General features: G+C 37.9%; 1 protein-coding gene across 1 annotated transcript in view; it reads right to left on the minus strand.

Annotated features, from left to right (window-relative positions):
• LOC132271953 (cleavage and polyadenylation specificity factor subunit 1) overlaps positions 1-26,892 on the minus strand; it is an 83,466-nt gene that overhangs the window by 16,389 nt on the left and 40,185 nt on the right. Inside the window, exons 13-17 of the mRNA XM_059773459.1 lie at positions 25,568-25,645; positions 18,541-18,681; positions 15,853-15,947; positions 6,829-7,025; positions 1,850-2,637 (exon numbers count right to left, since the gene is read on the minus strand). Coding sequence (XP_059629442.1) covers positions 1,850-2,637; positions 6,829-7,025; positions 15,853-15,947; positions 18,541-18,681; positions 25,568-25,645 — 1,299 coding nt within the window. The remainder of the gene's footprint in view (positions 1-1,849; positions 2,638-6,828; positions 7,026-15,852; positions 15,948-18,540; positions 18,682-25,567; positions 25,646-26,892) is intronic.

The following is a 26,892-nucleotide window of genomic DNA, read 5'->3' on the forward strand; positions in this document are numbered from 1 at the left end:
TGTTGCTAGATACTTCAAAGCAAAGCTCGGGAACAAAATTATAAACTTGGAGAAATGCATTAGAAACAAAAGGGTTAAAAATTAGTAAGACTGAAATAGAATAAATGGAACATAAATTAATAAAGATTAGGAAAATAATAATATGACAATAGCAATCACAGACCATGGGATTACTCAAAATCATAATTTTTGATACTTAGGATAAGTAATACACCCAAAAAAGAAGAAGAGGAAGAACCAAGAATAATCATTTTACTAGTGGGATTGGAATAGGATTGACCAGATGAAGATAGGCTAGTGGCATACTATGTGATGGAAAAATACCAAACAAGTTAAAAGGGAAATTTTATAAGACGGTTATTAGACCAAGTATCTTATACGGGGTAGAGTGTTGGGCATTAAAAAAGAAACAAGAATAATGCATTTATGTAACAAAAAGGAGGATGTTGGGGTGAGTGATAGGAGAGACTAGAAAAAATAGGTGTACTAACCAAAGTCTGAGTATGAATGTAGACCAATTGATGTGTAACTGAGAAAGGGAAGATTAGTTTGCATAGAAGGTAAGAGACAACAAGTCCGACCAAAACTAACATGGAATGAGATTATTAAAACAAACTTCAAAAAATTAAATATTAGAAGAGATTTGGTGTATAATAGAATAGATTGGAAAAAGATAATTCAAGTGGTCAACCCATTCATTTGGAAAAAAAGCAAGGATGATGATGATGTATCTAAAATGAAAATATTCAAGATCCACAACTTTAGAATTTGAAGAATCGATTGGTTAAAAAAATGTTTGAATCTAGGTACTTCTTATCCAAGTTCTAAGCAAAAAATAATCCAACTTTTTTCAGTTGTCCATTTTTAAACCTAGTCATGATATTAAATCAAAAACATTTAATTAATTAAAGGCTAATGCTCCAAAATCATACAAAACCCATCCACATGGTTATGCTTTTTAATTATATCATAACAAAGCAAAGAAAATGAAATGTGTGTGTATATATATATATATATATAGAGAGAGAGAGAGAGAGAGAGAGAGAGAGAGAGAGAAATTGGTGCTTCCATCAAACCTGGAGTGCTTAACAGCCTAACAATATTATCATTTAAGGATTCTTGTCTTGGCAAAACATTATCTACTTAAGGTCCTAATCTCTTGAATTTTTAAAGAATAATTTCACAATTCTCTTATTTTATTATTCAATGAAATCTAGAATTGAGAATTGTCTTTTGGTCTCAAGTTGCTTCCCTAATCTCTCACCCAAACAAAGCCTAAACAATTCTCTACCATATAAGTCTTTATTTTAAAATTCAATGGTTTAATGCTTGAACATTAGTGCCATTGGTGCCAGTTCGAGGCTCAGAGCAGCCACTTCGTTATTATACCCAAGGTTAGGTCTGTCTCAAGTCCTCCCTCCCCAGAAACTTGCTGAAACAGACCGAAACTTGGTACTGTCCCTTTATAAGTCTTCATTATAACATATAAAACATTATATAAGTAGTAGGATGGAAATTCCAACAACATATTCCAATATTCTAGTAATTAAGCACCCTCAACTTCAAGCCTATTATAACTATTCTTTCTACAAAGTTACAACTTTTATTCAATCTTTTTAAACTTCAAAATCTGTCATTCATAGCCTTAGCCCACCAAAAGATTGAAAATAGACACAGTGCACTCTTTAAAAATAGTGCAGTCTTACATCAGTTTGGAATCAAAGTAACATGCCTTTGTCAGTTCTTATGAATTTCCCTTTCAAATCACTCTTTCATCTAATTCAATAATGGAAAAGAACAGTTACAGGAAAATCAAATTTAAACATCATTAGACTGAGTAGAAACTGACCTGTGGATGAAGTCGAAGACGTTCCCTAAACATCATGAACCAAACTGGCCTCTGTCCAGAAAGAAATAATCCTTGGTAACCACCAACATTCTTGAATATTGTAATCCGTTGGCATGGGGTTGTGGAAGAATTCTCCTCCCTTGTATATGTGTCCAAGGGAACACGCAGAAACCTCAAATTTCTAAGCCTAGAAGCACTTATATTGCTAAGGCTACTAGAATTTTGTACAGAAACAGCTTCCTCATTTTTCAAAGCATTTTCTGAACCTTCAAAAAGATAAGCATGGTAACAAAGTATTGTTCCATCATTCAATATTCCAAAAAGAAAAGGGCGGCTATGCTCTCCCGACCACCTTTGCATGGCCAACTCAACAACCTTCATGGACTGGGAATTTTCATTCCTGCCTTGGCCAGTCGATTCTTCAGAAGTTTTATTTGTATTCTTTTGAGGATCATTGGATGGTTCTGGCATACATGTATCTACAAGGTAGCTATTCCCAGACACAAATTTATCCACAGAGAAAACACAATTGAAATTAGGGACATCGAATATCTCAAGAGTACCACTTTCATAACAAACAACACAGTAAATGTCGCCTTGATCATGAAGTGTGCCATCAGCCCCATCAATTGCTTCCCCAATGCCAGTAGAAAGCCATGCATCAGTACTTGTCTTCCGGAGCCATGGCTCTGGTCCTTTATCATGATACAGTGTACATGCAGATATTGATTTCCTTGAGCTTTCAAGTATAGCAGGAATGTTGATAGACACAGTGCATGTAGAAGGATCTGCAAGTAAAAAATTTAACCAAGTATACTTCAAATGTCCCCATGCAAAAAATCTATAAGAATTTAGTACAACAAAACTAATGAAATATATATATATATATATATATATATATATATATATTTCAAGATTGGGAAAATATATATATATATATATATAAAATAACTGAAGTCATTACTAATAAGCTATTGCCCTTATTGCTGGTGCAAATAGATTAGGAAGTAAACATCTCCAATACAAATTTTGACTCCTACGGAAACGATGCCAGCAAATAAGTGGGAATACTATATGAGCATGATTCCTATCTTTCCTGATATTAAGGTTCAAAAGGAGAAAAGAAGCAAAACCAAATTCACAATGCACAGACAACGCAAGTGTTTATTTCTGAATTTAGTAAAAGCTATTTGAATAGGAAACCACCAAAGTAAAACTTATGAAACACTAGAAGTGTTACAGAGTACTTGTTTGAATCATTTATATATCTGTATACACCACAAGGCAAGGACAGTGAGTTATGCTGTGCAGAATGATCAAAGCTATTTGAATAGGAAACCACCAAAGTAAAACTTACTAAACTCTAGAAGTGTTAAGAGTACTTGTTTGAATCATTTTTATATCTGTATATACCACAAGGCAAGGACAGTGAGTTATGCTGTGCAGAATGATCAAATATCTCATTTCTTTATCAAATTATATATGAACAAACCTGTCTATTTCTCTCAATATTAAACTCCACTTGTTTTGGAAAATATGTTTAGAACCTGTGTTTGGTTCAGCATAAAATTGGGGAAAACATTTTACATGTAAGACATTTGTGGGGGTTCTTTTTAGTTACGCAATAAAATATGAATAAATAAGGTGATATCAAGAACATAATATAAGGGACCCAAAGATAAGATCTGGATGAAGGAGGAAAAGCAGACCAAACAATCAGAATGTTGGTCAGTATTCGTGACAGATTCTGGGTAACGGTATCTTAATGCCTTTTGTTCTCTTCCTTTAATGCCTCTTCCAAGGATGGTATTTATAGCCCTTGGCACCCTTTGGGTATTACCCAACGGTTCATGCCTTGTACCTAGGCATATAGACATGATGCTCTTAGGCACCTAAGAGGTCAGTCCTCCCATCAAGCCCTCTCCTTATGTGGTGCAATGTGCCAGCTCTTTCTATCCTGAGCATTAAATGCATTTGTCTTTGTGAGAACGGCGGTAGCTGAGCCACTAATGACTCCGTCAGAGCATTAATGGTTATGGTAAGGCTCCCAGACACAATACACATCCACCATCTCACCAGTTGGGCCAATTGTTTGGGCTGGGCATCTTCTGGTGTTTTATCCACCAATCCAAGATCCTCCAAAGTGTCCAAGGATTAGACGTAAATGCGCGAGAAGACTCTACCTGCATCTCACTTTTCATTTAGTAATCCTGACTCGAGCTCTTGACAAGCTCGAGATTGGGTGACCTAGGACGGTGCCAGGGCTTTGCTTATCACTCGAGGTTTGACGACGCGGCATGATGCCAAGGTTTTACTTGTGACTCAAGAGTTGCCCTCTCAAGGTTCGATGACCTGGCGTGATGCCAGGGTTTTACTTGTGACTCAAGGGTTGCCCTCTCGAGGTTTGATGGTGTGACGCGATGCTATGGTTTTGATTGTGACTCGAAGGTTGCCCTCTTGAGGTTTGATGACCTGGCGTGATACCAGGGTTTTGCTTGTGACTCAAGGTTTGCTGACTTGGAATGATGCTAGGGTTTTGCTTATGAATCGAGGGTTGCCCTCTCAACGTTGGATGACCTAACATGATGCGAGGGTTTTAGGATCAAAGGTGCCGCGTGGAGTAGTTTATATGGCAACTACAATATGTAACATATTTCTTACAAAAATGACCTGCTAATCCAAAAGGTAAGTCATTTTAGGAAGTCTCACTTCTAATTATCTCGACATACGTACAACTTGCGGTTTTGTTGCACACTCGTCTCTCCATATGAACAGAAGGCTTCTTGTCTCAACCATCATCATTTAGCACTGCTGCAGCGCCAGTGGTTTTTATCCTCAAATAAAAGGATCATGGCATGAAATGCCAGTGGTTTTATCCTCAAATAAAAGGATCATGACATGAAAAGGTTCAAAAGACAAGAAAATCCAGAAAGACAACACAGTTGTACCGAAGCACCCCATCAACACTTTCTCACCAGCCAACGAGTTCATGACACCATTCTCTGAAAATCAGGCATAAAACCAACCAAGAGTCCAAGCCTCCAAGGCAATTCTATAGATTGAACCTGACACTGAAAATATCATTCTGATACGCTTGACATTGCCAGAAAGGGCATCGTAAATTGGAACTGACAAGTGAATAGGGGAGAATGGAGATTCTCCAAAATCATGTTGCCAAGTATGGATTGTACAGTTAACTTGTTTACATATCATTTAGTGAAACAGCTTGCATAAGCTTTTGAGCCTAAAAACAACTTTAAAATAAGCTGGATTGTATTAGGTTTTTGTAGATTACATGTAAAGATACATCGAGGACAGAGTTTCCAGAGTTCAATCTTGTTGTGATGGCATATGTTATTTGGGGCAAACCTATTAGGACGACACTGCTTCTTAAGAAAATGTTTGCACGGCGAAGATTCTGATATCACTCAAATGGCTTTATAATTAGCCAAACACTGAAAACTAAGAGCAAGAATTTATGTTATGTAAAAATGTTTCAGATGAAAACTTTTTCTCATGACATTTTTTTTTTTTTTTTCCCCGTAGAAACAAGCAGAGCCCTAATTCAGGTTTAAACCATCAACTCATTATTTTTCTTTATTATATTTATAAACATCTAAGATGGATTTTTTTAGTGTTGGGATTGCCAGGGTTATGACCAAATTTATAGACTTCATTCTTTTGTTGGTTCACTTATAGACCACAACCAAAAACCTAATCTCAGTTTAAAAGTGTCCATACTCTACTATTACACTTGTAGACCCCCATACGACAAAGCTTGGAACAAGAGGTTAAGGAAGGAATCAATCATGGAAAAACAACTTGAGTATGAAAAGAGAGAGATGACTTGAGAAAGAGAGAGAGAGAGAGAGAGAGAGAGAAATGTTTCTTTTCTTCTATTTTCGGTAAGGAATGAGTCTTTTCTTTTTCTTTTTTTTGAATAAATGCATTAATTAATGGTCCATTTGATAGAAATAAGTGTGGAGGAAAGAAAAAGAGGAAGCCATGGTTTGGTAGGAGGGAAAGAAGAAGGGAAAAGGAAAGAGGAGGATCTCCTCCAGAAGCTAACATTTTCCTCCCAAAAGTGGGAGTTGAGAAGGAAGGAAAGGGTTCATTTAGGAAAAAGTGTCATGTCCGATTCTTCAGGTTCCATCTTCTTATTCACTTTTTTGTGGTCTGTTCGGTACGATGGATAAAAATGGAGGGAATATTGGAGAACAGAAGCAATTTCTATGGGGAATAAGAAGGAACTTTTTTCTCATTTTGTTTGGTTGAACTGTAAAGATTGGAGGAAGGGAAGTGGTAATGCATGATTTTACCGCCATTTCCTTAGATAGTAAAGGAACAATTATTTTTATAGGAGTTTAACTCTTGTTACAGTTCGGTGTTTTATAGGAGTTTAACTCTTGTTACAGTTTGGCATTTTATAGGCGTTTTATTATTATAATAAATTTCATAGAACTAACTGGTACCTGTTGTTGTTGTTGTTGTCATTATTATTATTGTTGTTGTTGTTGTCATTATTATTATTGTTGTTGTTGCTGTTATTATTATTATTGTTATTGTTGTTATTGTTATTACTATTATTATTATTGTGGTCGTTGTCGTTGTCGTTGTTGTTATTATTGTTGTTCTTGTTAATGTTGTTATTATTATTGTTGTTATTGTTATTGTTGTTGTTATTATTATTATTGTTGTTAGTATTAATGTTATTCTTATTCTTATTCTTTTTCTTTTTTTTTTATAAGTATTCTTATTCTTATTCTTATTATTATTGTTATTGTAATTGTTATTGTTATTGTCATTGTTATTCTTGTTATTATTGTTGTTGTTGTTGTTGTTGTTGTTTTTAACAGTTGAGAAAAGGATTGATTACTATGCCTTTATGAACAAACCGTATCTACTACCAAAAAATCATGATAGCAGTGTCCTTTATAACTATAAATAAAGGAGTACAGGAATAAGCTGGCCAGATGTACCTCCAACAAGAAGCTGAATACTCCCATCAGTCATTCTTAGTAACACGTATGGATCAGCTATAGAAACAGATGACACTGTTGAACTTTCAGAACCTGATCCAGATTCAGAGTTCGGAGCTTTAAAGCTTATATCTTGAGTCATAAAAGTGCCATCAAGAATTCGAGCACCACGAGCAAAGACCTGAATAACTCGACGCCTGTAAAATGTGGAGGTTAAGAGAGAAACAACTTCATCAACTTTTAACCATTAGCAAAACATCACTAGATCGACAGCTGAAATTAATCTTTTAACCATTAGCAATAAATAAATGAAAGGAAAATATAAATCATGAAAGCATCATAATATATTAAGGAAACTAGCAAAGGAATTTAGCATGTACACAACAAAATACAAAAGATGTTCACTAGGCAAGGGATAATAGTCAAAACGAGAAAAGATACAATACAAAATTTAACTACACCGTTATCGCGAAAACATAAAAAGATGTGAACCTTACTGAAGTAGAAAGAAACAATCTCTTACATATAGCAAGCAGAAGGAGGAAATGAGGCTATGCATGAGCCAAATATTGGCACCAATACAGCAAGAGTTCTCAAAATTTTGAGGTAAACACCTAAAGTTCCCAATTATATGGGTAGAATGGGCAACTATAATGTTTCACATACAAGACAGGCTAAACGGATAAACTATTTAAAAAGGAAAGCAAGCATATACAACAACAGAAACATACATACGAACAATAATGAGGCTATACAACTGACAACTAGTAACCCCCAAAGGTTGGATATAGGGCTAGATGAACATTGCATTAAGCCACAGCTGCCTAAACAACAGCTCTTAGAGCAATCAAGGAAGGTTTCTGATTGTACTTGGAACCACAATGCCTCACATACAGGAAGACCAAACGAACATACAGTATGAGCTATTTAAAAAGGGAAGTGTTGGAATATGTGGGAATATTCCTATAATATACATAATTAGTGGGCGTAATCTTTGACCAGCATAATTAGTGGGCATAATCTGTGGGAATTGACCACAATTATTGTAATTATATTTCTGACTAATATAAATACACAGGTATAGAGATGTCAGATACTACTCTACAACCCTTTCTTACATTCTCTTCCTACCCTGTCTTCTTCTCCCTTTCTTTTATCTTTTCTCTCCAAACCGTAATCATCAAAAACCCTACAACATAATTTCAACTTGGTATCAAAGCCAAGTTCCAACATCAGGAATCCATAGTACTCAAAAGAGTTGAAGGAGGCCTATAAGTGTGCTGATGTCAAGGTCAGTGCGCATCATGCTAGCGTCAGCATGTTAAGGCTCAAAATTCCTCACCTTGGACAGTATTTTTTTCCTGATTTTTTTGAAGCCATTTTCTAGGGTTTTTCAATTTTCGAAACTTTTTTTATTTTTTATTTTTATTTTATTTAAGAGGGGCTCTTTGCTGCAATCTGGTTGACGGATTCTTTTCTGTTGGATTTTTTTAGTTCTATCCATCAGAGAGGAGTGTGACTAGGTAGTGTAGATAATTGTGTGAAGTTTGGTTGCATGATTTGAAGCATTGAAATCAAGTCTGGTAATTATATGATTGTCCTGCTGATTTCTCGTTGAGTTCATCCTCTAGATTCCTTGTTTGTTCTTTGGCTATTGTATCTATTCTTGAGATAAGGTGTTGGAAGTCAGTGGCAGCTCTACAAGTACTGAGAAAGGTGGATTAGGCCACGTTTCAGCCATTGTTGACAACCCATCTCTTCAAATTAGTCCTGTGAAATTGGCCGGGAGCAATTACTTAGCATGGACTCGGTCATGCCTTTAGTCAGTTCAGGCATGTAGCTTGTGTGGTTATTTGACTGGAGAGCGCAAGAAGCCAGAATCATCCAATCCCTCTTAAGATTGATGGGTCTCAGACAATTCACTGGTGATGTCTTGGTTGCTACAATCCATGTAACCACATATCAGTCGTGGATACCTTCTTCTTGATTTAGCCCATGACATTTGGACTGCTATATCTCAGACTTAATTTCAGTTCGGGAATGATGCACAAGTTTAGAAATTATGGAAAAGGTCCATGAACAAACAGTGACATATGTCTATTGCAAAGTACTATGCGGATCGTAATAGTCAGTGGCAAGAGTTGGATTATTGTTGGGACTATCAAGCAAAATGTGCTAGTGATAGTGCCAAATTTCAAAAACTTCTATATAAGGAGCATCAGCATGACCTTTTATCCAGGCTTATCGTGGAGTATGATCAGATTCGTATTCAAGTGCTTGGTAGGGATCCCTTCCCATATTTGAGGCAAGCTTATGCATATGTCCAGTAGGAGGAGAGTCGTAGGAGTGCCACGATTCACACTATGACTCAAGATTGCCCTGCTTTTGCTTGTATTTCTCATAGACATAGAGACCAGTGGTCACGGCAGCCTGGTGTTGATGGCAAGAGTGGAGTTCTGAGGACTTACTGAAGTGTGACTTCTGTGGGAAGACAAGGCACACTATGGACCATTGTTGGAGACTTCATCGACATCCCACTAGAGGTCGAGGTGGAGGATGGTTTGGCTCAGCAAGGTGATATGCTCATATATCGGAGGTTCCAGAGACAACGTCTAAGCCAAGGAGTGTAGACTCTGCCACTCTCACTGTAGATGAATAGCAAACACTTCGAGATTGATGGCTCGCTTCAGTACTCCATCTGCCTCAACTTCTACTACAGTCTCATGTTCTTCTAACTTTGCTCACAGAGGTATATCTGCAAGTGCTTTTAGTGTCTTTCCACCCTCTCAGCCATGGGTCGTTGATTCTGGAGCCTCTAATCACATGACAGGTTCTAATCTTTTCTCCTCTTACTCAATTTGTTCTGATAGGGATAAGGTTAGAGTTGCAAATGCCACTGTCATCTATTTCGGAAAGGGGCTTGTCCAATGTTCCCCGTCCATGTCACTTTCTTCCGTATTAAATGTCCCAAAATTTTCAACCAATTTGCTTTCTGTGAGCCGAATCACCGAGTCTCTAAATTGTTCTGTGATTTTTTTTTCCGACCCATTGTGTGTGAATTGGGGACAGGGAGAATGATTGACAGTGGTAAGGCACATAGTGGTCTATATCTGAGCCCTTTTCTAGTGATAACTCTTCTTCTTGTTTGGCTCTTCATGCTGATAATTCTCATACACTTCAGCAGATACATCAGTGGCATAGGTGTCTTAGTCATCCTTCTATTAGAGCATTAGAGAAACTTTTTCCTGTTTTGGTTAAGCAGTGTAATAAAGAGAGTTTTATTGGTGATGCTTGTGAGTTTGCAAAACATCAAAGGAATTCTTATCCTATTACTAATGGTAGAAGCACTGCTCGTTTTATGATTGTTCATTCTGATATTTGGGGACCTTCCAGGGTTGTTTCACTTTCTGGATATCGATGGTTTGTTATTTTTATTGATTGTTTTTCTCAAGTTACCTAGGTATACTTATTACATCACAAAAGTGATGTATTCACATGTTTTCAGAAGATGGAATGCACTCAGTTTGATGCTAAAATCAACATTGTTAGAACTGACAATGGGACAGAGTATGGATCTTCCTAAGACTTTCTGAGGTGGTGTTGTTCTCACCGCTGCACACCTCATTAATAGAATGCCTCTAAGAACTCGACACTAAGGTTCCTATTGAGTTACTTCATGGTTGTGGAATCATTCATTCCATTCCTCCCCACAAGGTTTTGGATGAGTGTGTTTTGTTCATGAACACCAACAATCTAGAGGGAAACTTGATCACAAGGCGGTAAGATATATGTTTATTGGATACTTGGTAACAAAAGGGTACAAGTGCTATCATCCTCATTCTAAAAAAAGAACTTTTCAGAGGTATTCTCATTGGCCTAGATGTCAGATGGAGCAGATTTCCACTCATGTGCCTCCACCACACCAGCAGCAATCTCCAACTCCAATCTCAGAACCCAATGTACCTCCTCTATCATCAGGTTATCTTTCAATTGTTGCTCGAAAGGGAACCAGGAGTTGTACTCGGCATCTTATTTCTAAGTTTGTTCCCTATGATTTTTTATCTTCTTCCCTTTGTGCATTTATTTCCTCTTTGTCTTCTATAACTATTCCTCAGAGTTAAGTTGTTGCAGATCCCAAGTGGAAAGAAGCAATGGTAGAAGAGATGAGATCTTTAGGGAAGAATGGGACATGGGAACTCGTTCCAGTTCCGAATGACAAAAAAACGTGGGACGCAAGTGGGTTTTTAGTGTCAAGCAGAAAGCAGATGGAACTAGAGAGAATACAAGGCGCGTCTTGTTGCCAAGGGTTTAACACAAACATATAGCATCGATTATCATGAGACATTTGCACCAGTGACTAAGATGAACTCCATTCGAGCCCTTTTGTCATGTGCAGCCAATTTAGGGTGGAGTCTTCAGCAATTAGATGTGGAAAATGCATTCCTTCATGGATATCTTGAGGAGGAAGACTACATGGAGGTTCCAACAGGATTATCTTCTACAAGTACTGAAGAGAAGGTATGTAAAGGCACTTCATGGCTTGAAGCAATCCCTGAGAGCCTGGTTTGATCGATTTTTTAGGGCTATGATCAAGTTTGGGTATTAACAAAGTAATGTTGATCATACTATGTTCATTAAGCATGCCAAGGGCAAGATCACTAGTTTTATTGTATGTGTATGACGTTGTGCTAACAGGAGATGATCTTGAGGAGGTGTCTAGGTTAAAAGCTCACTTAGCCCAAAATTTTGAGATAAAAGATTTGGGGAATTTACAATAATTCCTTAGGATAGAGGTAGCAACATCAGACAAAGGCATCTTTATATCTCAAAGGAAATATATTCTTTATCTTTTAGAAGAGGAGCATGTTAGGTTGCAAACTGCCAGCCCCTCCTATTAAGATGAATCGTCATCTTCAAAATGGTGAGGGCAAACAAGTGGACAAGATAAGATATCAGAGATTGGTTGGGAAACTTGTATATTTATCTCACACTCGTCCAGACATAGCATATGAAGTGGGTGTTACTAGCCAATTTATGCATGACCCTCTCCCCGCTCATTTAGAGACTGTGTATCACATTCTGAGATATTTGAAGTCTGCGCCTGAAAAGGGATCTTATTCTCTAGTCATGGACATTTTTAATTGGAAGCTTTCACATATGCAGATTGGGCAGGCTCAATTGATTATATACGGCCCACCAGATGTTATTGCACCTTTTTTGGTGGAAATTTGGTTACTCGGAGGACCAAGAAATAATTTGTAGTGGCTAGATCCAATGCAGCAGCAGAATAAGCATGGCTTGTGGGGTACGTGAACTCACGTGGATTCAGAACTTGATGAGTGATTCGAGTATCAAGGATGGTAGTCCTATGAGACTTTATTGTGACAATAAAGCAGCCATTAGCATTGCACATATGACATAACCCGGTTCAACATGATAGAATAGAGCACATTGAGATTGACGGGCATTTCATCAAGGAGAAATTGAACGATGGAGTGATTTGTATGACCTTCGTGAAGTCAGAAGAATGACTAGATGATGTATTCACTAAAAGTTTGAGTTGGTAATTCCTTTCATTCTATTGTAGGCAAGTTAGGCATGAGATATCTATATGCACCATCTTAAAAAAGGGGGGAGGGGGTGCAGAAATATTTGAGCACTCTAAGAAGACGTGGCCGAGTTTCCATAAATAGGGCAGCTAATAATGAGTCCGATTATGTGATTGTTTTTAGTCTTGAGTCATTTATAAGTCTTTAATCTGTTTTATTTCATGCTTAGGATATTATTGTCATTTGGTTTTATTCTATAAGTCGTGTGCCTTTTAAGTGAGTCATGTGACTGTTTACGGTCTTTTGTAATTTTTAGCTCGTTATACTGCTGGAGAGAATACTAGCCTTTAGATTACATTTATTTGAAGGGCTATGATTATATCTTTGTTAGGGCATCCCTTGTGGCTTATAAAAGGGTTGTTCCAAGTTGTAATGAGCAGCCTTTTACGTATTATCAATATATCTAGTCTGCTGTAGCAGCTTTCTATCTCTCCCTTTCTTTGGGATTAAGTTGTGGGTGTTTAAGCTATTCGTTAGCTTGATCTTGCTCTCTGTTTTCCCTTCTTCAGATTTATTTCTTTTCTTTCAGAGCTGATTGCATTAGTTGGTGATGGAATACGTGAGACTATTCCTATATTTTTTTTGATAAGTAATAATGAAATAAAAAGGCGTTCAAAAGGGGAACGCATCCCTTATACAGAAGTGGAACCGGGGACTAAGGCCCCAAAGAATCCAAAAAAATAATTAAATCATCAGAAGAGAACAAAAGCTCCTCTTCACGTAACTGAAAAGAACGAATAATATGGAGTTTTAGCGTCGCCATAGACGTCTCCTTTCCTTCGAACATTCTACTATTCCTCTCCTTCCAAATGCACCACCAAACGCAATGTGGGACAATTCTCCAGTAATCGTGTACATCTCTACTCATACAACATCCTCTCCAAGCTTGAATCAAATCCTTAGAAGAACGTGGCATTACCCAACGCATACCAAACAACCCAAGAATAAGATTCCAACAATCGTACGCCACAGGACAGTGCATGAGGATATGATCAACTGACTCACCATCTCGCTTGCATAGACAACACCAATTAACAAAACAATTACCCCGCTTCCTCAAATTATCAATCGCCAGAATCTTACCCCATACAGCAGTCCAAACAAAGAATGCCACCCTAGTTGGAGCGATAGAACGCCAAATGGTCTTCCACGGAAAGTCAAGGCTACCAAAATTAGACAGATATAAAAAAAAAGATCACACTTCGAAACGACCGTGGGAAGAGGGAATCCATATTAGATTATCACTACCTCTGCCAACTGCCTCCTGCCAATACAACAAATCCAAAAAAACACACACCTCGTCCAGCTCCCAATCCTGAAAGAAACACCTAAAGTGCACATCCCACGTAATCCCACTACTATCAAGCCGATAATAGTCAGCTACGTATGCGTGTCTATCAACTGCAATACTGTATAATCTGGAAAAAGTACGAGATAATGGCTGGTCACCACACCAAAGATCCTCCCAAAAACGAACGCATCTGCCATCAAGAACTTTGAATCTGATATGAGAAGAGAAAACTTTTTTTTTTTTTTTTTGAAAGCTAAAGCAATTGTGCACACACCCTACCTCCACTGAGGTTCGAACCCCCGACTTCCCATTTGGAAAGGAAGGAGTGATACTGTTGGGCCAATTGGGCCTTTGGTTGAGAAGAGAAAACATCACATCCCTTCTGGATGGATTTCCACACCCCAACTCCTCCCGCAAGATGAACCGGACCGGTAGACCAGCCACCACTCTCTTCTCCATACTGACATGAAACTAACCTTCGCCAAGGGCGATGTCTTTCTCTCCCTTATCTCCACAACCATTTACCCAAAAGAGCTTGATTAAAAGGAACCAACCTTCTAATACCAAGACCACCCAACCTCATGGACTTGCAAACTTGCTCCCATCTAACAAGGTGATACTTAAACTCCACACCCCTTCCGCCCCAAAGGAAATCCCTTTGAATTTTTTCGATCCTATCAGCAACAGAGCATGGAATATGGAGCATAGATAAAAAAATATGTGGAAAGGCTCAATAAAGTGCTCTTAATAAGAGTAATTTTACCCCCCTTAGACAAGTATTGCTTCCTGCTAATCTATTCGCATACCTATCAATCACAGGGTCCCAACTCCCCACTCTCCTGGAAGAAACCCCTAGGGGCAAATCCAAATAAGGAATGGGGAAAGAACTAACCCTACACCCGAGGACTGCAGCTAAAGAGGAAATATCCTGAACATCCCCTACCGGAACAAGCACACTCTTAGCCACGTTGACCTTCAACATAGAAACCGCCTGGAAACATGCCAGGATACATCTCAAAAATCTAAGTTGCGACACATCAACATCACAGAAAACCAGGGTGTTGTCCACGAAAAGTAGATGAGAGATCTCCACCTGATGGACTAGATCTCTTCCCACTCTAAAGCCCTTAATAAGACCAAGATACTCTGCCCTTCACATAAGTCTGCTCAAGCCCTCCATAACAATTAGAAAAAGGAAAGACGACAGAGGATCTCCTTGTCTTAAACCCCAGGTGCACCAAAAGAAACCAGCAAGAGATCCGTTCACAAGAACAGAGAACTTAACAGACGAAAAACAAGTCTCAATCCAATTCCTCCAACGACTTCCAAACCCCATTCTATGTAGCAAGTAAAAAAGGAAATTCCAATTCACATGATCATATGCTTTCTCAATGTCAAGTTTGCATAGGACTCCGAGAACCCCACTTCGCAATTTGGAATCCACACATTCGCCTGCAATAAGAACTGAATCTAGAATTTGCCTTCCTCCAACAAAAGCGTTCTAAGAATCCGAAATAATCCCATCCATTACTTTCCTCATCCTAAGGGCAAGAACCTTAGCCAGGAGTTTGTACATACAACCCAGTATTCCTATATTATGCATAATTAGTGGGCGTAATCAGTGGGATTTCACCAGCATAATTAGTGGGCGTTAATCTATGGGATTTGACCACAATTATTGTAATTATATTTCTTACTAATATAAATACACGGGTGTAGAGATGTCAGATACTACTCTACAACCCATTCTTATATTCTCTGTCTTCTTCTCTCTTTCTTTTATCTTTTTTCTCCAAACCCTAATCATCCAAAACCCTACAATATAATTTCAACTGAAAGCAAGCATATACACCAATAGAAATATAAAATATGAACATAACAAAGCTGACAACTAACAGACATGCTAACCTAAAGGTTGAGTATAGGGGCAGAAAACATGGCGTGAAGGAATGGCAGTCTAAACAACAGTGCTTAAAGCAATCAAGAGAGGTTATGACTCTACACATTTTGGATATGAAATTAATAATTCCCAAGAACTATATAATAAGCTTAATGACGGAAAAGAAATGGTAAGAAATTTCATTTAGAACAATATCTCATTACTAAATTTAGATGTAGAATCACCTTCCAAACAGATTCCCAGCAGCAATTGTACTTCCTTGCACATAATAATCAACAGCTTCAGTAACCTCTTCCAGATTATTAGCTGTCTCTAGTACCTAACCATTTCAAAAGAAAAGCAGCCATGTAACATGCCAACAAAGGATGATCACCATTTTAAAAACAGCAAGAAGTATTACACAAAACAATCTTCCACCTGCATAACTAACATAGCACACATGAATCCTAAAACCACCAACATCCTTAAGCACCAGCTACTAGCCACTCATATATTATTTACATGCAAATCATCAGCTGATTACTACAATTGACTGTCAATCTTACATGAAAATCATTGGCATGAATCTAATAATATTGATAAAAGTTTCACTTAAGCACATTATGTTTGAAGTGTAATCCAATTCTTAAACCAAAGGCTTCCAAGAGGCAGAATTTCAGGAAGAGTTTGTTGCAATATTATTAAGCCAAAAAATCCATATTGGATTTACTCGTGACATTAACTTTTCAAGTGGTTTTCATTGAAGAATATGTGTATACTGACAATTATGTCAATGCAGACTTAATGTGAAAAATCACTATATTAAAAATAATAATAATAATAATAAAATGGAGAAACACTGAAGTTATCAAGGATACCTAGAAAAGTTGTTACAAAAAAGGTATTACTGCAAATCAATATCAAGGAAAAACAAAAAGCGAGAGATAGATGCACAATGAGATTTGTGCTAAACATGCAAAAGAGGGCTAGCCCAGTGCACAAGGCTCCCACCACTACAGGGTCTGGGGAGGGTCTGATGTACGCAGCCTTACCTCCATATGCGAAGATGCTATTTCCTGATTCGAACCTGTGACCTCCAGGTCACAATGGAGCAACCTTACCTGTTAGGAAAATATTTCATGTATTGGCATATTCCTCATCAAAACTATTGTCAAGTTTGTCATTGTATTGTTTGAGTTAGACCGAGTACTTCATCAAAGACAAGGCAAACATGACATGTCAAGTATATCCGAGTATTGTTGAATCAAGACAGAGACTTCAACAAAGACAAGGAGAGTATTGAGAAATGTTTCAAAAGCATCACAAGTTAAGTCAGAGATTGTAGCTATGACAAGACAGAGATGTTCTATAGAGACAAATAAGACACAATGAGCAAAAAGATGAAATCAACATATTCAATCACTGGAGGATGCCGGGAGTGCTGCAATAGGGCAATTGGATTGAAACTGACCGTGGAATAAACCAATTGTATGTGAACCAGCATGAAGGTTTGGTATCTTGTTGAGTTTGGAGGTTAGCTGGTGTTAATCGTGTTGAACTGGGCAGGTTGTAATTTCTTTCTTTATAGTGGAATCTTCTTGGCCTTGCGAAAAGCTCCCGAAGTTTTTTTATCCCGAGTTCAAGGGTTTTACCTCGTATACCGTTCGTCTCTTATTCTCTATTTACTTTACTTTATTTCTGTTTTTATTTGCATCTATTATATTTGTGAATTGGGTATGCATGCTTAATCATTAATTTCAAATATATACTAAAGAAGCAAATTGGGAAGTAAATTGAGATAATATATGAGTGCTTTTAAAAAGAGGAGTTTAAAAGCAAATCATAATTTGTTTAATTTATTTTAAAATTGTCCATAGATATTCAGAAGACCTATTGAATCCCCTTCCCCCTCCCACCCTCCCCCCCCCCCCCCCCCCCCAAACACCTCTAGATCGGTTAGTCTTGCTGCGCAAGTCCTCTTCAATTAATATCACTCTCCGAGTTAATTGATAAAACGCACTTACATTACCATTCTTCCAAGGCCCACCCTCTGGTAAACATGCATACAAGCAATTATAAAATAAAATTTTGAATCGGGTTTTCAAATATCAGCTAAACATGCTGATTTCTGGCATTAGCTACCTACAAATGTTGTACATGTTTCTATGGTCCCGCCCGATTCACACATGATAATACACTTATTCTCTTGTTTAACCTCACCTACAAAACAGCAGGCTTGGATCGGCCTAGCTAGGATTTTGAACCAAAAGATGGCAGTGATAGTAATACCAAATGTGTCGCATAATATGCAGTAAAGCCTTCTCTCAATGGTGTGTGTGTATTCTGCAGCATAGCCAAACCTTATTGGACTCGGTGTGATATACTTATAATGTGGCACATCTAACGTAGCACCATCACAACGGGTCAACACCAATCATCAACACAATTAAAGTTGACCTGGTTTCATAAAGATCAAAATATACTTATTCCTCGTAATGAGGTTAACTTGCAATTCAGGATTTCATATAGATATCTTCTATGAAAAATATTCTGAACCAGCAGCCGGATGAGTCGTAGTTTCATCAAGTATCTAAGTAGGACTCAAGTATTAAATATATTCATATCCAAATTACCACATGAGAACAGAAGGAAAAAAGATTAATTTCCAACAAAAATAGTGATTTCTGTTAAGTAAAAGAACAAATAGAAAAACAATAGATTTCAAGCCACACCAATAGAATATAATTATAATGCAGCAACTGATCCCAATTAAATACATCAACAAAAGTAGTTCAACAGTGTTTTTGCCAAAACAATTACATAAACATAAAAATCAAAATAATCAGTGTGAGCAAGGCGTACTACCAAGAACAGAATGGACATATTTTGCAGACATCTTCAACTTTTATAATGAAAATGACAAGTGAGATTACCATTGTACGACTCTCCAAACTAATAATCAAATATGCATGATATTCATCATCCTCTTCAGCCATCTTCGAAGAATCGACATTGTGACCACGCGTGCTCTTGTGGTAAACAGTCCAAATTCCCTTGCAACCAGGAAGTGGTGCCTTCAAAAAGAGAAAGCCAGACTTATTATTGCTGCTGATTAAAACTCTATGTATATGCACTACAAAGATGCGCAAGCTTCATTCACAATATATATATATTGTGTGTGTGTGTGTATATATATATATAAGGTCCCAGGTTGTATTAATACGTGCAGCTTTCATCAACTAAATTTTAGAATTCAGATGTCCTTAAAAACTATTATGAACAACCTTTTAGTATTGTGTGTGTGTATGTGTAGGCAAGGAAACAGAAACAATCTTTTTCCTACGCAGCAATAACATAATATGCAGAACTCAAGTGAATGTACTAGTGGGGCCTTGTCCCTTTGCTGCTTCTCTGTTTGTTTGCTTGTTAATAAAATGTTCCTTGGGGAAAAAAGGGAAGTCAAAGCGTTAAAATCAACTACCATAATTTACCAAGCCAAAACGGTTGTCATTCTTAAATGACCTTATGAAGTCGAGCTTCATAAAAGTTAAAATGAAACCTACTCTCAAAATGAGTGTTCTCATCTCTCAAGAAGCAGATTGTGATTGTGATGCACTTACCTTTTACCGGGGGGCTGGCTCTCTCTTTGATTCGAACCTTTTGTTTCAGAAAATTTAATAACATTTAAGTGAAAAACTAATGCTCCGCTTGGTAGGAAGGTAGGAAGAGGGGTGGATGGAAGATGGGAAGGAAGAAACAAATTTCCATCGTTTGGTAGAGAGTAGGCAAGGAGAGAAGAGAAAAGAGGATGGATGAGTCATCATTCCTCCTTCACAAATTTTTATCCCTCCAAATGTGGGCGGAAGACATGAAGGAAGAAAAGCAAGGCTATTATAAATGTTTTTAAATTACAAAACTTTCCTTTTAATTAGCACTTTCTCTTTTCTTCTCTTGTAACAAACAAAATAAGGTATTGTCATATTCTCTTCTCGTCCATCCAACCAAACAAAAAGAGTGAAGGACACAATCTCTTCCCTAAGGATGTTTTATTTATCTCTTCTTCTCTCCCTTCCATCCAAATTTCTTCCATCCTACCAAACGGAGCATAAGCATTTTGCTCTAAAAGATATACAACCACATGATAATAAGGGTATCTGTTTTTAATAAAAATAAATAATAATTTGTTTTTATATTGATAACGACTTCCCCAAAAGGACAGGCATGTCTGATACATTACTCCAAGAGTGCATTACAAGAAACTACTTCTCCTACACATCTTGTGTTCCCATAATTCTCCAGAAGTATAAATTACATTAGTGACAAATAATGAAGATGACTTTTCTAACTCATTCTTTTCTCCTTTTGTAGCAATTCAGGAATGCTTAATCACCATTTTTGCAACCACTAACCACAAACCTATTGCTGCTACCACCAGAAGCAACCAATATCAACACTACAACAAAAATTACCACCACCATGTTGTTGTGGTTGCCACACTTCCACCAGAATCAACCATAACTACAATAGCTGACTTGAGGCACCACTGCCACCACCAAAACTATTTACTCACAGCTCAATCCACCAGAATCACTACCATTGTCACCACCTCTACTACCTGGCAACATTCCAACCTTCTAGAAAAGAGAGTAGAAGATAAGAAAAAGAAAGAGCGAGTTATGTGAGTAAGGATTGCAGTGAGAGTTTTTGCTCCGAGCTTTCTACCTTATAGCTAGTAAGGATCAATTCTACTTTTAGAAGCCATTGTTAACCACGCTCGGTCTCCCCTCACATCGTGAGAGAAGGGAATCCCAGCCCTACTAGAAGAAATTATAGAAAATATGAAAGATGAAAGTGTGACTAACGAGAGTAAGGAATGGAGTGAGACTACCTGCTCTTAGCTTTCTACCTTAGACACTAAGGAACAGTTCTAATTTTAAAAGCCACTGTTCAACACTCGGTGTCCCCCCATATGGTGAGAGAGGGGAATCTCAACCCTCCTAGAACAGATTATAGAAGATCAAAAAAATGAAAAAGTGACTTACCAACTGCCACTTACACCATATTGTCGTTTTCATTGACATCATGACGTAGGATTTCTAGAGCAGCCTCAAATAGTTGAAAATTAAAGAATTCAGTGGCTGAAAATTCAAATAATCAGGACTGGAGTTTGAGGTTTAATAGTAGAGATGTAGAATTTAAAGCAAGGAGAAAGGACATGAAAAAATAGCAACCTATTGGAGTCACACCAATAAGCATAGGCATCGCACCCAAAGAAGGTCTCACACCCCCATAATTTGTGAAGCACTCACAAGAAAATTTCACTAGACATTTCATTATTCATTCATTCACTGATGCAACCAAGATTAAACCCATCCCTTTATCAGATTTCTACTCATGCGTCTTTCACTTACATGGAGTTTAACTAATGACTTTTAGAATAATTGAGGTAATTGATAAGACTCACAACTCTTCAAATTTCAAACTCGTAACTTAATAACATAAATAAAAGCAAACAAAACCAGCTCAATTGAATCGTAATGCCAACCAAGCTCATAAATAGTGCAACTTGACCAAAACCCCCCAGTTATTTAAGATTCCAAGTGGAACCCACATCATCTAGCATATGCAAATTAAGGCTTGAGCCTTAGAACCCTCCTTTCTATGCCTTTTTTACACTTTTAAGGTTTACTGCCACAGATCTCCATCACATCAGTATCACTTTTACCACCACCACAATTAAAGCCTTCATCAATGACACCCCCTCTACTACACTATCACAGCCACCACAATCATCATTGCCACTCCACCAACCACATTCCCAGGTCATCACCGAGGCTTCCACCAGTCACAACAATGACTGCCACCACCTCTATTTTCCTTCCCACCATCGTTATTGTTTTTATAGATGTGGTTAATCTTTTTTGTTTTTTTATAAGATTTCATAAAAGGCGCTCAAGAGGGGAGAGCTCCCAAAATAATACACAAGGCGCCAAAGGCAACCACTATAATTTCAAGCTATCCACAAAATCCAAAAGATGCCCCAAAGATTTACAATTTCGGCCATAAACCCAAAAGAATAAAGTAGATACTATATTGTATTTGAGAGACCAAATAGGAGTCTCCTCAGCATCGAAGGATCTCCTATTTCTCTCACACCACAGACCCCACCATAAACAAAGGGGAGGGGCCCTTCAAGTGTCACCATACACCCTCCCCTAGCCTCTTAACATATCCACCATGGAAACGGGAGAAACCCAAAACATGCCAAAAGCAACAAAAAACATCGCCCAAACATCCCTCAACACTAGGCAATGAAGAAGAAGATGGTTCACTGTTTCGTCCATCTTCTTACACATGCAACACCAATGCACCACAATCTATCTCCTTCTGAGATTGTCAAGAGTGAGAATACTTCCGAGGGCAGTTGTCCAAGTGAAAAAAGCCATCTTCAAGAGGGCTTTCGACTTCCAAATCACCTTCCAAGCGAACATGGGGCCTCGGGTCTCCATCAGGCTGTGGTAGTAAGACTGAACCTCAAAAACCCCTCTTGGGTACCCACCCACACCATCTCATCCCTCCCATCACCCTGCACCATCTGGCTGTAGAGAAAAGCCAAGAACTCAGCAACGTCAGTAAGTTCCCAATCATGAAAGTCTCTACGAAACTGCATGTCCTAGGTTCGCCTCCCATTAATAAGCCGATAACAGTCAACAACCAGAGCGCGTCTGGTCATGGAAATCCTGAAAAGCTGAAGAAACCTACGAGCCAAAGTAAAGTCCCACACCAGAAATCCTCTCAGACTCTAACATTCCTCCAATTCCAAACTCTAAACTGAATGCGTTTGGAAAACTCATCCCAAACCTTCCAAATAAGCTTCCAAATCTGCACAAACAGGCAAAAACCCTCCTCCATAATCTAGACTCTCACCCCCAAATCTCCACAACCATTGCCGAACAGAGCCTTATTGAGCAAATCCAGTCTCCGAATCCCCAACCCCACTTTCTGAATGTGAGAGCACATTCTATCCCAATTGACCAAGTGGTATGGTTTTTGAACTCACCACCCCTAGCACCCCACAAATAATTCCTCTAAATCTCATCCAATCTCTAAACAACAGACTTGGGCGTTGGGAATAAAGACATATAGTAGGCTGGAAGATCGAAAGGGTGCTCTTCATAAGAGTGAGTCTCCCCCCTTCGATAAGTATTGCTTTAAGCTTTTATCCAACCTGCAAGTTTCCTCTCAAACCGCTCCACCACGGGATACCAAACTAACGACCACTTCGACGAGGCTCCCAGAGGCAATCCTAAGTAGGAGATCAGGAACGAGCAAACTCCACACCCAATAATTTCAGCTAAGTCATGGATCTCCTCAACCATCCCAACCGGGACCAGCTCACCCTTTCCTGTGTTGATCTTCATCCTTGTCACGACTTGGAAGCAAGCCAGAACACATCTCGAGAACCTCAACCGATCCACCCTCACATCAAAAAAACGATAGCATCATCCGCATATAGTAAGTGAGAGATAGACAACATATTTGGACTACGTCCCACCGAGAAACCTCTAATAAAACATAACTCTTCAGCTCTCCCCATCAACATACTAAACGCCTCCCCTTACCTTACCTGAGACAATATTGTCCGCTTTTGGCTCACTCGGACCAGACTTCCCAGGAGGTCACCCATCCTGGTACTACTCCCCCCGCATAAGCACGCATAACTGTGGAGTTCTGATGGGTTCATGTCCATCACGGCTTTAAAACGTGTTGTATCATGAAAGAGTGTTGAAGCTACACATAGCACTTCTCCTTCACCTTTCCCAGGCGATGTGGGATCATGGCACCCGTAGCCTACCAGTGTGGTAGCTCACCCAGTGTCTCGCACCCACCCACAGAGGTCCTCACAATCACTCCCCATGGGGGCCAACATCCTCGAGACATCTATGCTCCAGCTAAGGGGGAGTGCTGGAAGTTCATAGTTGTGATAGCGAATATTAGCCATATTTAGCTCCTTTAATTTAGGGATTCTATTATCATGATTGATTGTTGTAAGTTAGAGATTTGATTAATATGATTATTGTAAATTACGAGCAGATTTAGGGAGCAGATTGTGGGGATATGTTTCAGACTTTCTTTCCTTGTATAGTTTTTCCTTTTTCCTATATAAACTTGTACGATGAAATATAAAAAGAAGTTCCGTCTCTAAAAATCAACAAGCATGTGATAGGGAGACGAAACAGGAAAAGAGTGTCTGGTAATCGCAATACACCACCTCAACAAGAGATATGCCAGGCACAGGAAGCCTAATCAGCGATTTGAGCCCTGTCACCAACTTCTTTATCAAATTTTCCCACCAAACACGACTTCAGAACGTCCCAGCGCCTCGCAATAAAGAGATCATTTAGATAAATCGAAGGTATTCAAAATGGCTTTGCGCTCTTTACTGTACCTCCTTGCGAGATCCGAGGAAGTCTCGTGATCTCCAGAAAACGATTTCATAGACGAGCCCAAAAAAAAAAAAAAAAGAGAAACAAAATGACAGAGAATCGTTTCAGATGAGGTCACCAGAGTAGATGACTCTGGCACCTAAGAGAGTGCGAGGCGAGAAATACACACAAAAAAATAGGTGAAATTTTTTCCAAAATAAATAAATAAATTCTAGATGTAGTTAATCTAACCAACAAGCACCACTAGATTTGTCATGGTATTCATTTCAATGCTTAAAAAAACCCTAACTTTAGGCACAACGGTCTGAGTGGAATAATTCACTCCAACTCTTTTTTTATGGGAATTCACTTTTTCAATTTTAGAGTGAGCAAAGAATAACACGATAATGTTTCTTATACCACAATCAATACCACAACTTCAAAATATATATATATATATATAAGATATTAGTTAAAGGCTTAAAATTATCGGAACATCATCCAAAAGAATCAATAAAACAAAACTATTGAACAAAATTACCTATTAATTTAAAATAAAATAAAGTGGGCTTAGGTGGTACAGACAACGTATAACAGAAAATGCACAAAAACAAATATATATATATATATATTAATTTAAATAGAAGGTGAGAGGCAAGGAGGCAGAGCAAATTAACAGATGTAGTAAAAATACCTTTAGAAATTAGATATGGTAAGAGACATAACTTACAATAGGAAATATGGAAGAAGAGAAATCATATGGGAGACCTCATATAAATGAGATCAGGCAAGGATGAAAATAAATGATGATGGCATCAAAAAGTATATGCTAGCTTGGGATAAAAAAGTAAAATTTAAAAGAGGTAGCCACAAGTACAATACTTTCGTCATTGAACAAGTGCACCCACCCAATTCTTTTCCATTGCACATTTTAAAAAGCATCACAATCTACCAGGGACAACAGTAAAGGATGCCAAGTGAAAATCTTCAGAACAACTCAAAGTTCTCTTTAAGGTTACTGACTGTTCACTTGTACTTAATATACTTAATTCTAGCTATATACAAATCAAAAGGCACAGGACAACAAACTTCTAAACCCAAGATATATCTGAAGGACTCAAGAAAGCAACGGTAAAGCTTAAGCAAGCCATTTTTGTACAAAATCTTTGCACTTATCAACCATTCAAGCAAAATTTAGTCAATCAAGTGTTCCATAAGTCAATAGGTTCACAGGTTCAACAACACATGTAAAAAAAAAAATATTTGATAAGTTCAACAACACATGTAAAATGACGAACTCTCACACACACACACAAAATAAATAAAATAAAAAATCTCGTATCATTTACACCTTATAGCATGCAAGGCATCTCTTATTTTGAAACCACTTAATGTTTCTAAACATTCTCTGATATGCCTGATAGCTCCAGAAAAGAATGCCACAAAATCTGTGCAAGTGACGAAATAAAAACAAGCCAAAAACACTCGAATTTTCAAACAAGCAACTCAAAGAAACTACAGATAAGGAACACACTTGAGTAATCATTTCTGTTCGAATTGACTGCTGAAGCACGCAGAGAGCCCCATTCTTCCCATGGCCAGAACAGCACACCTGAAATTTCCAAGCAAAAAACTAAAGGTCAATGATGTAATATATTCAAATCTCAGAATTATAAACTACTGGTGTGATAGGATTTGCTACTTTTAGAAGGTTGGTCCAAGTCAATTATAAATGAATAAGGAACCAAATGTCAAAGCAATTAACGGTGAAATTTTACAAAACAGTAGTTAACAAGAAATTGTACTTCCACTTGTATGACTAGTGTCTGTGTTCTTGGGGGTGATGGGAGTATTACACGTGAAATACTGGAGGTCCCTCTGGACTGGACAAAGATGGAAACCAATGACGTACAGAGAGGGGAAGAGAGAGAGAGAGAGAGAGAGAGAGAGGCAGTAAAGGAGAACTAGGGATCCTGAGGTTACCCCTGCCCTTTTAGTTCTTGTTTTAATGGAAAACATTATGTTTGTCTTGTTGTGAATAAAATTTATTTTTGCCTTGTGAATAAACAAACTTCAAATCTTCTTGTGAAAAAGTGTTGAAAAACTTGGTGCTTATTTTAATAACCTTGGATAATTATGTTTGTCTTGCCACCAAATAGTCCAACAGATTGCTGCCACGTGTAAGTGGTTTAGTCCAATGGATGCTCCCACATTGTGGAAGATTGTTTTATAACAAGTCACATGGTGTCTCCTCCATTTAAGACAAGCTGTGTAAACCACTAAGGGAACACCTTGGAAACCCTAGGGTACACCATAAAGCCCAAACCAACTGTGCCGCTTGATGGCTAGAGGTAATCTTACTTCTTGCTCATTCGTCCAAACCCGAGATATTGGCCCAGTGTCCAGCGAGTGGGGGGACTGACATTTCAGGAACACATGGAGACTATCTGAATAAGCTTCGTGAGTCTCCCTTCCAATACTCTGCTCTCCCAAATTCTTAGATATCTACGGCCAATATATGTAGATATATATATATATATATGCGAATCATAGTATTTATTCTTATGGGAATGCGAATGAAAAGCAAGAGATACTTTTTCTTGAAATATGGACAAATGGAAGTTTAACTCCTAAAGAAGCACTTCAAGAAGCCTTCCGGAATTCAATTGATTTATTTTTTCTTTTTTTTTTTTTCTTTGCAGACGATGAAGAAAACCTACATTTACAGGACAATCAACACAAGGTTACTTTACCCACTTTTACCTTTCATGATAAAATTGGCTAAACTAAGGAAAAACATACACACACACACAATATATATATATATATATATATATATATATACATATATTCAAATAT

This window comes from Cornus florida, unplaced genomic scaffold (assembly GCF_030987335.1).
Source record: "Cornus florida cultivar Cherokee Brave unplaced genomic scaffold, ASM3098733v1 CherokeeBrave_3.0.0_Hap2_Chr08, whole genome shotgun sequence".
Taxonomy (NCBI): Eukaryota; Viridiplantae; Streptophyta; class Magnoliopsida; order Cornales; family Cornaceae; genus Cornus; species Cornus florida.